The 12,455-nt window shown below is 39.4% G+C and overlaps 1 protein-coding gene across 16 annotated transcripts in view; it reads left to right on the forward strand.

Moving 5' to 3' along the window:
* Positions 1-12,455, forward strand: part of TSGA10 (testis specific 10) — a 38,535-nt gene that overhangs the window by 6,138 nt on the left and 19,942 nt on the right. For 9 of the 16 annotated variants that reach the window (XR_014525773.1, XM_083501694.1, XM_083501690.1 and 6 more), the window contains exons 2-10: positions 434-550; positions 2,845-3,060; positions 4,627-4,692; positions 5,667-5,834; positions 6,990-7,145; positions 8,593-8,766; positions 8,911-8,988; positions 10,798-10,949; positions 11,374-11,489. Coding sequence is in view for 15 of the 16 variants with exons in the window: in XM_083501697.1 (XP_083357823.1) it covers positions 434-550; positions 2,845-3,060; positions 4,627-4,692; positions 5,667-5,834; positions 6,990-7,145; positions 8,593-8,766; positions 8,911-8,988; positions 10,798-10,949; positions 11,374-11,489 (1,243 nt within the window). In the remaining variant the exon portion in view is untranslated. The remainder of the gene's footprint in view (positions 1-433; positions 551-2,844; positions 3,061-4,626; positions 4,693-5,666; positions 5,835-6,989; positions 7,146-8,592; positions 8,767-8,910; positions 8,989-10,797; positions 10,950-11,373; positions 11,490-12,455) is intronic. The other 7 variants (XM_083501693.1, XM_083501688.1, XM_083501691.1 and 4 more) reach the window with 1 other exon arrangement.

Genomic DNA, 12,455 nt, shown 5'->3' on the forward strand with positions numbered 1-12,455 from the left:
CCCAAATTTAGTTCCCACCACCTCAAATTTTGCTGAGGAAAAAGTTGAACCTCTATAATAGATAGATTTCTACAAAGATATGAACCATTTTGTGAATATATTTTCTTTCACTGTTATTTTTCCATATTTCGTCACCTGTCTTATGACTTCGTCTTTAACCTATAAATTTGTTGATGAACCATAAATGAGCACACTTTGACTGTGGTTTCCCAGCCAGCCCTGATCCCATCCAATTATATTGCCATCTAAGCCTGTTGAACGTAGTGGACTTTACTTTCAGTTAAATATATACTGGTTTGGGCTTCAGCTATATTTACAATATAATACCTTATGACAATAACATTCAAAACTTGCATTTTTTCAGCCGAATGCAGGAATAGACTATCACAAAACAGGACTGTTCTCTAAACAGTTTTTGCTTCTTTCCCCCCAGAGGTTGACAACAAGAGAAGAGCTTGTGTTAGGTTGTCCATTTTCTGAAAGTGAGAGAGCTTCAAAATCAGAAGACAGCATTAGGAAAGACAAAATCATCCAACAACTGCAATCAGAGGTTCTGTCATATTTTTCTGAAATTTTGGCTATTTGTAACAACTAAACTAGACCATAAACATAACATTTTGCTGTGAAAAAATGGATTTGTCCTCTCATTAGAAATGTTGGGACAAAATAATGGCATGGGATCAATAGTTACATTATAATGACTATATAATAGTAGTTAATCAACCTGTTGTGGCATTTTACCATGACAATATCCGTGTGTACTAATGGGCCTTCCCAATGCAAAACCCTATAGGTTTAGCTCATTTGTTTACTGGAGGTATATGGAGAGTAATTACAGTACTTAGCTGCATCAGAACTACTTGGCTTTTATCAGTCTTGATTCAGACCTGACAAAACTAGGTTGATGGATTCTTTAGAAATGGATGAATATTGTGTTTGCCAGATTTGATATCATTTCATTGATCAGAAGAGCATATGCTGATCACAAGATGGCTCATTAGCTGCAAAGGGCAAACGCAATCCATATTCCTTTTATATATGACAAATATTTATTGAATACATAAATTGTTCGGACTGTGGCAGGAATCCACCCAGCACTCATGGGAAAATGTGGCATGATCTCTTAGAGTTGTCAAATAAAACTTTAACACATGGCATGATAAAAGTCTGTAATTTTATCAGGACAAGTTACTTGTAGTTTACTGTTGTAGCAATTGTTTTCTCAAAATTTATCTTCTGTACTATGAAAATAAATAAAAACAGTATTTAAAAAAAGACTGCTCATTTGCTTAAAGGCTACAATATTAGCAGTGGCAGTAGGCAGAAGATTATTGAATTAAAGTGTATTTTATAGGGCTGGTTTGCATGACATGCTAAGCCAAACTTGATTTTAGTGAGACATGTGAGCATGCTGGTTTTGGGGTGGGGGCTTGCAGCTGCTTTGTTCCCCCCTGATCTTTTTTGCTGCCATGCTGCACTTAAGCCATAATTTGACTTACCATGTCCAAACCAGGGCTCATTAGTTAAGCTTTCTCTTCACTAGCCATGAACTGTAACCAAAGTTTATTCTTGTTTACAGCTTGTTGTTAGCAAGGAGAGTGTTTAACCATGAACCCTGGTTCAGACAAAAGCAAACCTTGGTTAAGCTTGATACAACAATGAAAAGATCAGGGAAGAGCAAAACAGCTGTGAGCTCCTCTCTAGGAGCTTGCATACTAGCACAGTCTCACGAGGATTAGTATGTCATGCAAGACAGTATTATAACCTTGCTAGTATTACTGGACAGATTTTATTCTAGTATGCCCCCACCATGTGAAAGCCATAGATCCTGGATTTTATTTCATGCTTCAGGCTCTATTGTATGTTTTACGTGGAACATTGTTATCATTCAAGATCCTTAGAAACAAAGTTGCTGCATAATTAGGCACGTTCCATGAGCTGCATTATGTGTTCTAGCTTTCTAACCTTAGAATTAAGACACTGAATTTGACATACATTCATCATAGGCAGATTTTAAAAGCTTCATTGTCATTCAGGTTCCAGGTGAAAAACAACAATTTCCATACATCTGGAGGCCCTACTGGGCATGATGAGGGCAGGTTGCAACATGAGTTCCCCTTGCCCCCATGAGCTTGCCTGTAGTCTTGGAGCCCTTCTGGAAGATGAGGCAAAGTGATTTGGTGGGAAGAACATGGGAGCTGGGTTTGACTTTCACTTCTGGACTAATTATTTTGCAGTTTAAATAACACATCATTCCTCTGCTTTATATTAAATCAGTGGTGTGACCCAGCTTTTATAGGCTGGTCACTTTGGCCTTAAAAGTTCTCATTATCTAACCATTATCAGATTTTCTAAACAATTCAGCATATCACTTTTGAAGCACGCCTGAAGTGTTGGTGCTTGCATGGTTTTTCTGTCTCTCTTAGTCTAGCTTACCACTGGGCTGCTTCACACATGACAGTTTTCTTTTACTGATGTAAAAAAACGCTTCTTTATATACTGTTCCTATTGAACCTTGGTTCATTGAGGCACCATCCAAAGGATTTTGACAGCTGATGAGTTTATAAGGAGTCACAGAGTTAGAGATAATCTAAGATGTTTGGGGCCTGAGCTCTCCAGGACTAAAGCTGGAGTGCCACTTAGTATGTGTGAAATGTATTCCTTTAGTCATGCGTAAGTTCAGCCAGCCATTTCCATGTAGGAACAAGCAGTTTCACTGTACCTTAACCATGGTCAGCTGCTCAGGAGCCCTTTACACTTAGTATGTGATATGAACTAATGTTTTGCTGCCAAGACTTAAGATGTAGGAGAAGTGAAACCATTTTGTTCTTTTTGACTCACAAGGTTGAAGAACTGCGAACAAAAAATACTGAGTTGGAGAAGTATGTTACAAAAATACTTGATAGTAAGAAAGAAGTAACAACTCAAGTGGGTGACTTGGCAAGTAAGAATGAATATCTCTGTAAAGAACTCGCTCATGTAGACAAGTTAGCAGAACAGCTGGAAAAAGAAAAAGAATTTGTATTGGATAGTGCAGACCAGGAAATTGCAGAAGCCAAGGTACTTGAATTAATAATAAAATTTTTATACATGCAATGCTTTTATAGTTTGTTCTTTTTGAGAATTAGTTTCACAATTACAGGAGAAATTTCCATTTCTGGATGCTCATGTAGTTTTAAGAGTTTGTATATGTGAAATACTGGAATTGTAACCAATTGGAAGAGCTGTAGCTCAGTGAATGAGCATCTGGTTTGGATGCAGAAATTCCCAGATTCAGTCCCCAGCGTCTCCAAGTAGAACTGGCAAAGACTTCTGTCTGAAATCATGTAGAGCTGCTATCAGTCAGTGCAACAATACTGAATTGGATGGATCAAAGGTCTATCTCAGAATAAGACAGTTTCCTATGTTCCTCTCAGTGTTCCAATAATTTTACAACACACACACACACACACACACACACACAATGTTGACCAAGTAAAGAGATACAGGTGTAGGTCAAAAAATACTGTGGACATTTAGCCTTGTAATGGTGTAGAGCAGAGGAGGGTAAACTTGCAGGCGCCGCTATTGAAACTCTGATATCCATCAGCTGGAGTCTGATATAAAGGGCATACACTTAGACTTAAAGAATTCTGAGCACATGAATTTGTTTTGAGTAATACTTTTATAGTATCAGAACTCAACTCACAGTCCTTCAACATAAAAATCCACTCCTGGTTACCCTAAGCTTTCTTCATTCCAACTGGATAATTTAGGAGGGATTCATTGTGTTGCTGTTATTGTTAAACAATCAAGAGTAAAAAATCCTTACCAATCTATAGCGTGTTTGAAAAGTAACTATACACCTATTGGATAATGTAACTCAGTAGGTGTCTGGTTACTTTTTGAACACCCTGTGCTTCAAATGACCCAGAGATTTATCAGTAGATCCTGATTTACCTTGTGCCCAACTCTGAGCTGCCCTCCCTGCCCCAAAGAGAGGTGCCTCCTCACACTGCCCCAAAGGAGCCTGGGAAGAGGATGTCCCCAGCCTTAGTGGCCCAGTGGAGACTGGCCAAAGGTGAACATGAGGCCAGCACCTTATCTTGGGTGGCAGCCGCAGGTGCTGGTGGGGCTGCATGGTAGAAGAGCTCTTCTTCAGCACCGGGCACTCAGCCCCCAGGCAGGCCTTGCACACAGCAAGCACAAGAAAGGCCAGCACAGCACCTGCCTGCCTGGCCTCCCTCACCCACTTACATGCTTACTCTGAGGCCGCCTCAGCTCCTGTCAACCAGCGCTCCCTGGCCAGCCCCAGAGGCACCATTTGCTTGCAGAGTTTGTAGCCAGGGCTGCTACAACAAACAGCTGAGTAAGCCTTTGGGAGGCAGGACACAAGAGGACATCAGAGGAGGGAGGGAAGGAACGAGGGACAGAGGCCAGTGTTGCCTGCAGCACCCCTGAGTGCCACAGCATACTGGTTGAAAACCACTCTGCTAACTGACTGGCACCTCAGCTCTACTGAGTTTTTCATTTTCAGCTCATCTTAAATGAGTTATCGAAATGCATTATTAGTCAGTGAAAAATATTTGCCAAATGCTCTATTTTCAGTTGTCTAACTAATCATATTTTTCTTTCTTTTCATTTTAGTCTCAGATTAAATGCCAACAAAATACTATACGGAAATTGGAACATAAAATCAGCGCCCTTAGCTCTGTAAGTTACATATCTTTATTTTTGCTGATGAAACCTCGTATCATATGTACATTGCAAAAAGCATTTGCGCAGATTAGTACAACTGATACGCCTTTTATAAGATATTTAAATGCATAATTGTAGTGTTAAGAATACATAACATTCAAAATGCCCCTTATTCTGCATTTTATGTCTTTTCAGTGAGATTTCTCTTTCTTCAGCATTAACAGTGGTTTGACCTCCCTGCATGTCTGTAACACAGAAAGCAATGGGCACTGTTCTTTCAAATTCTGCTTGCATCTCTGTGCACCTGGGAAGACATTGGGGATGCAAGCTGAACATGGTCATTACTGCACCCTTTCCTAACAACCCTTAGGTGTGTGGAGTTGGTGGGCTGGCTTAATTATTGCCTAAAGATGTACTCTCTTCAAGTACAGAAATTCAAGGCGTAATCTGTTTATAAGGACACCTTTTTCCTAGAGCCTCTTTCCTTAGAAATCTCATCTACCTGTCAGAATGGTTTGGGTGTGCCGTTTCACTCTTACCTTCTTTTCACTTGCAGAGTGTACTATGTGCACCTGTACCCAAGCTAGGAAGCTCTGTGTATTTTTTTCTGTCTAGCAGAAAGATTGGCAAAAGATCCCTATTTTTCATCCATACCTTGTTTTATAAAGGACAAAGAAGGAAAGAGGAGGCAGGTGGCGAAACCAGTCTTCTTCTCTCACTTAAGTTGTCAGCCATGACATTTGTTCAGTGGTGTATGTAGGCATTCATAGCCACATGCATGCTAGGTTCTCCCACTCTTCCCAGCCTTTATTGTGAGATCTGCTTCATACAACCAACTCTATTTGTTTTGACAGAAACAGCTTTAATGATTTTATAATACGGTAAATTCAGAAAATCTGAAACATAATAAAGCTTGCTTCTGTAGAAATATGTCTTAGTTGGAAAAGTATGTTTATAGTAATAATTGTTTTCATTTTGGCACTTAAAAGCCTTCCTCAAACATTGAACTATCACAGGAGAAGCGTCCCTCAAGGCTTGACAATTCTATCAAGTCAGCAGAAGAAGACAGATATCAGCTGAAGAAAATGCTTCGAAATACATCAAGTCCTAGGCGCAGCTCCTCTCATTCTGTTTCAAAGGAGCTTTCCCCCATCCGGGTATATTTTTCAACATTCATAAAGTATAGATTTGTGCATTTTTTTAGCTGATTTTGATTACTTGGTACTATTAATATGCTAGCGAGGGACTGAAGTAAATTAATCAGACTACCTAAATCCTGTTGAAGTCAGTAAGATTTAAGCAGCTTTACAATGCAGTTCTGTGCATTTCTACTCAGAAGCGGGCCCAATGAGTTCAATGGAACTTGCCTCCTGATAAGTTAGAATTTCAGCCTAATACATACAAAATACAGGTTGCATTTTCTGGTATGCATGCTATCTGGTTGCTGCATACTGCTGTTTGGATTGCAAGGACTCATTGATGATGGATTGGTAGATGGATGGTTCTGTCATTGGGAAGATGTTGTACTACATTATTTTTTGTCGTTTCTAGCTTTGTGATATGTACCTAAGTTTATACTATTTTTCAAGGTATCTGTCAACTTAAATCTTTATTTAGACTCATTGCAATAGAATTAATCACATTCTACATAAGGTAAAGGTAAAGGTACCCCTGCCCGTACGGGCCAGTCGTGTCCGACTCTAGGGTTGTGCGCCCATCTCGCTTAAGAGGCCGGGGGCCAGCGCTGTCCGAAGACACTTCCGGGTCACGTGGCCAGCGTGACAAGCTGCATCTGGCGAGCCAGCGCAGCACACAGAAACGCCGTTTACCTTCCCGCCAGAGCGGTCCCTATTTATCTACTTGCACCCGGGGGTGCTTTCGAACTGCTAGGTTGGCAGGCGCTGGGACCGAGCAACGGGAGCACACCCTGCTGCAGGGATTTGAACCGCTGACCTGACGATCGGCAAGTCCTAGGCGCTGAGGTTTTACCCACAGCGCCACCTGCGTCCCTTACACATTCTACATAGTATCTAACAAAAAGCATTTCAGAATAGTTAATTGTGCACAGGTTAATATGAACTGAACAGGCAGAATGATATCCAATGGTTATAGAGTAGATTAATTGAATTCAATAGACTTAAAGTCATTGATTAAGACTTAGTTGGATATCACCCACCATCTTCCTGAATAATTTAAAACTGGATAATCCAATCAAATTCTAAAGTTTGTGATTTATGGATGTTATTGATTGATTGATTGATAAATCAAAAGCAGTAGAAAAGGAAATCAACTTCTCTTCATTAACTGTTTAGGGGTGTAAATCTGATCCAGAATTTCAGCAAATGTTGAGAGACCGTGATGAATATAAGACAATGCTGGAAAGATATGAACGTCACATGGCAGAAGTTCAAGGCAACATCAAGGTTCTCACAGCAGAAAGAGACAAAGTTATTCAACTTTATGATCAGGTAATCTTTACAGGCATATGGAATATTCTGGTAAGAACAATTTCTGACAAAATATAAAATCTTAAAGTGTTTGGGAGCTGTTTACCTTAAGATTGTCTTAGGAGGCATTGTTGAAGGTTTGTCGTCCTCAGGATTTATGATGTAAAGGGACCCCTGACCATTAGGTCCAGTCGTGGCTGACTCTGAGGTTACGGCACTCATCTCATTTTATTGGCCAAGGGAGCTGGCGTATAGCTTCCAGGTCATGTGGCCAGCATGACTAAGCTGCTCCCGGCAAACCAGAGCAGCGCACGGAAACGCCGTTTACCTTCCTGCCGGAGCGGTACCTATTTATCTACTTGCACTTTGACATGCTTTCGAACTGCTAGGTTGGCAGGAGCAGAGACCGAGCAACGGGAGCTCACCCCGTTGCAGGGATTCGAACCGGTGACCTTCTGATCGGCAAGTCCTAGGCTCAGTGGTTTAACCCACAGCGCCACCCGTGTCCCGATTTATGATGTGCAAGTACTTAAAATGTGGGCTCCTACTTTTGGCACATAAACTCTGGAATTTCTCTTTCTGGAGGGATATAGGACTGCCTTATTGTAGACTTAAACAGTTTGTTAAAATGTTTTTGTTTTTCTAGGCTTCCTGCACTTAGGTTTCAATTTATTTTCTGCTTTGTTTGTATAGCCTGATTTTATATGCAGAGAGATTTATGATTTGGATTTTTAAAATATTTCCCTCTTTTTTGTACTACTATAATTTATTATTGTATCCTGCTTGTACATTTACATTGGGAAGAAAAGTTTTGAAATTTTGAAGAGAATAAATGAATGAATGAATGAATAGATGTTATCTCTTCTTTTGGGATCCATCATGGAAAGTAATGTGAGCAGCAGCTAGTGGGAAGGGGTGGTGCCACAGACCTGACCTAGTAGCACTGCTGCTGCCATGTAGCAGGATGAGGTGAAGGAGGGTGATAGTGACGACAGGGTGGTTCAAATATAGTGTCAGGTATGCTGGTTTGGCGCTGCTGGTATGCCTAAACCACCATAACTGAATTGCTACTTTGCCTTACCTCTTCACCATCCTGATACACAGCAGTAATCCTGCTGCCAGGATAGTTCCACGGTGACACTCTTCCCTGCCGGCTGCTCCTATACAAACTATTAAGAACATAGAAAGAACACTGATGAATTAGATCAAGGATTGATTTATTCCAGGATCACGTTTCCACAGTGCCAGCCTGATGCCTCTGGTTAGCTCCCAACCTAAGCAGGTTTTAATAACAACAGGCCGTCTCTGTTGCTTGGGCTATTCGTGGATGTGATATTATGGGTTGTATTCACTTTGTATATATCTGCTGAAGTAAGTTGGTTCCAGTTTTGTCTTTGGTAGGCTAGTTACAATTTAAGTTGTCTTGAATTGGACAAATCTGCATCTGAGTTTTAATTTTGAATGATAGGCCCAGGAAGAAATAAGTCAACTGCGAAAAGAAGCTATGAAAGTCCCGAAAGCATCCAAAACTGCGATGACTGCACAGGCTGTTTTGAGGCGTGTGGAAACAGAAAGGGATGCAGCTATTTCTGATTTCCGAAGGATGTCCACTGAACGAGATAGCTTGAGAGAGAGGTTAAAGGTTTGACTTTTTATCCAAATTCGTTTGTGCCACATCTGTTCAACATAAGAAATTGCCAAGACCGTTGTGTAGTATCTAATCTAATCTAATAGATTAAATGTTATTATACTAAGTGTATTTGATTTATGTTTTTGTTTGATATAGATTGCTCAAGAGACTGCATTTAATGAAAAAGCTCACCTGGAACAGAGAGTTGAGGAACTGGAGTTAAATGTTCAGAGTGTAAGGGAAAATGTTTCCTTATTTTAAAGATATGGTAGATATAACATTAAACAAGTGGTTAGAAGCCTGTAAGGACAGAGACATTGAAAAGATACATTGAATGATTTTTTTGTATAAATATACAACACTTACTACATTATTCAAGAAACATGCAATTATTTGTATGCATTAATTCTTATTTTTCTATTTAGTAATCTATACAGAGCTTTATTTGTTTGTTTATTTATTTATATCTTGCCTTTCTCCCAGTGTAGGAGTCAGATCCAAGGTGGCTCACAACATGCATTAAATACAGATACAGCTAAAAAGCACACCAAACAGTTATAAGTACATATAAATAAATAAATAAGTTACCATAATAAAAACGCCATTGAATTGAAACAGCTTAACCATTTAAAAACCCAACAACAAGAGGAGGAGAAAATATGCATTTCATACCATTAAATGACCCTGCCACAATAGTTGCCAAAGGCCTATCTAAACAAAAAAAGCCTGCCTGCCAGCGAAAGGAGAGAGAGGGCAAAACTAAGCTCCCATGGACTAGAGTTCCACAATATGAGAGCAGCCACCAAAAAGGCCCTCTCTCATGTCCCCACCAAATGTGCCTGTGAGGGTGGCAAACGGAGAGAAAGGTGTCCCCTGAAGATTTCAAAACCTGGTCAGGCTTATCTAGGGAAATAGCCTGGACCCAAGGTGTATAGGGCTTTATAGCTCATGACCAACATTTCAGTTGTGCCCAGAAACGGGCCAGTAGCCAGTGGGCTTATTGTAACAAAGAGTTTCGATTCTCACTGTAACCTTTATTAAAGGGAAATATATTCTTAAGGAATTAGTCCTAGAAACTGTAGTATATAAGATACAGTCTTACTGGAAAAGAAAATAGGAGACTGATTTGCTCTCCATTCAGGGTTATCTCCAGGGTTTTGTGTGCTTTGGCAACAGAGCATCAATACTCCCAATTTGTCCATTAAAGAACTGCCTAATTTTCAGCTAATCAGGTCCTTGCTCTGCTATGCATCGTGTTACATTTGGCTGTCTTGATTAAGATAATGCAATCAGTTGAGGTGGACAAGGTGCTGGTGGCAATGCATCTGACCACATGCGCCTTGAGCCCTGTTCCTCCTGGCTTATTAAATCTAGCAGAGGGAGACTGACTGGTTGGGTCCCTAGTGTGGTTAATGCTTCGCTGCATTGGAGGGGGGCTCTGCTGCATCATCCAAGTCTTCTGTCTGGCTTGGCAGTCTATATCAGATCCCCACAGTAAAGTCACTGTTGTTTCTTTCTCTTACAATCTTTATCCATATACTCTCAGTCTGCTTTCCATGCTCCAAGTCATGGATTTCTTCACAGGTATACACATCCTTTACATATAATGCTACTCTTCCTCCCTTCCTGCTTGGTCTATTCCTTTAAAACAGGTTCTACCCCTCAGTTTCTACATTCCAAGTCATGGGTCTCATCCCACCAGGTTTCAATAATGCCTACCAGGTCATACTTGCAATCCTGAATTAAAAGCTCCAATTCATCTTGCTTGTCTCCCATACTCTGTGCATTTGTGTGGAGACAACTTCTTTGGAGGCTTTTAAGCAGAGGTTGGATGGTCATCGGTCATGGATGCTTTAGCTGAGATTCCTGCATTGCAAAGGGGTTGGACTCGATGACCCTTGGGTTCCTTCCAACTCTACGATTCTATAATTCTATAAAAAGTCTGAAAAGGCAACATAAATAATTCCTAGGTAAAAGCATATGTTAATTGAGGTAGTTGGATGTTATATAAAGTAATAATTCCTTGTCACTTTAATGTCTCAGCTTGACAATGAGCGATTAGATCAAACATCAAAGATGGCTTTAATGAAGGAGACAATCGAGTCTCTAGAAATGGAGATGAAAATATTGGCAAAAAGAGCAGTAGATTTTGAAAGTGAGCTAAGCAGGCAAAAAGCAACTAATGCTTCACTGAGGTAACTGAAATATGTGTTGAATCAAATATTTTATGTTTCAAAGTTTGTGTCTGTTGACTGGCTATAATTTTAACTTTTTGAGATACAAAGTAGGCTTATTAATGGGATATAAATAATAATGTAGTTTAAAAGGATGGTGATATACTGTATGTTCTACTTTGGCAATAGCTTCTCTTTAGTTAAGTTGGCTTATTTCATACACTAATTCTAAATTACCTGATACCTGATTTGCACTGACTTCTGTTTGAAGAGTTCCGTAGCTTGTGCTTAGCTTTTATTAACTGTTAATTACGCGTTCACAAAATTCCATTGCTCTATAGTCACTAGCTATTAATTAGTTGCCATTTATCATGAGATCCCTTTTAGTGTTAGTGCAAACTTTGTGTGAAAAGATAAATTTCAATTGCCCTTTGTTAATTTTTAGCATTATGAATGAAAAAATGGAGCATAACATTGCAGAGGCCCAACGACAACTCTCAAAGAAAAAATATGAATTACAGCTCATTCAAGATAAAATTACGTGTCTAGATGAAAAAAATGGTAAGTTTCAAATGCCAACCTTTGAGTCATTTTTAAAATATATTTTATACAGGATTATTTATTGGACCATTGCAGTGTGATTTTATGTGGGTCTACCCTTGAGGCTGGTGCAGAATTATGCAGCCTGGTTATCAGGTGCTGGCTATTGACAAAATATAACACCTATATTGTGATAGCATTTGGCTAGCAGTATGCTACCAAACTATCTTCAAGGTCTTACTATTAAGTATATTAAGCCTAAACACCTGCGGCTTAAAATCTTACCTTACTCCTTATACCCCTGCCTGACTTTTGCAACCTGCCTCTGAGAAATGTCTGATGGTGCCTGATAGTGTCAGACTATCCTTAAGAAGAATTGTGCATTTGGCACTGGGATTATGAAACTCTACCTAGTAAAATCAAGTTGGCATTGTTTGTAATTAGCTGAAAGTGCCAAATTAAGACTTGGTTATTTCACCAAGCCTATTTATGAAAACAATTTCCTGTTTTTATAACCTTGTTGAGTGACTCATATTTGTAATCCGGCATTTCTGTTTCTTGAATGTATTCTGCTTGATTTCATTTGTTATGTCATTTTAGTTTTAATTGTGATTCTGCAGACCACATTTTTATGAGTTTTGGGCATAGAAATGAATTATTAATAACAATGACTGGGGCCAGAGACTGGCAAGTCTACAAGTGTCACCCACTAATCCATATGGATGATATTTTACATCTATTTTGTGCCAAGTTTCTGCCTAAGTTCTGTGATTATTTAGTCAGGAATATTTGTTTCTATGACTTTAGTACCAGTGAATATGTACTTCTTTATATAGGAAGTATCTGAATAATAAATAATATTTAATATGTAAATCAGTGATTTAAATTTGCTGCTTTGCTCACCGAGGTCATGATTGAAATCTCCTTGATCCAAGCACTTTATATTACTGTAAAAACGGTAACAAAACTGCATCCCACAAGCCTTAG

Source organism: Podarcis liolepis (genome assembly GCF_965112155.1).
Source record: "Podarcis liolepis genome assembly, chromosome: 4".
Lineage (NCBI taxonomy): Eukaryota > Metazoa > Chordata > Lepidosauria > Squamata > Lacertidae > Podarcis > Podarcis liolepis.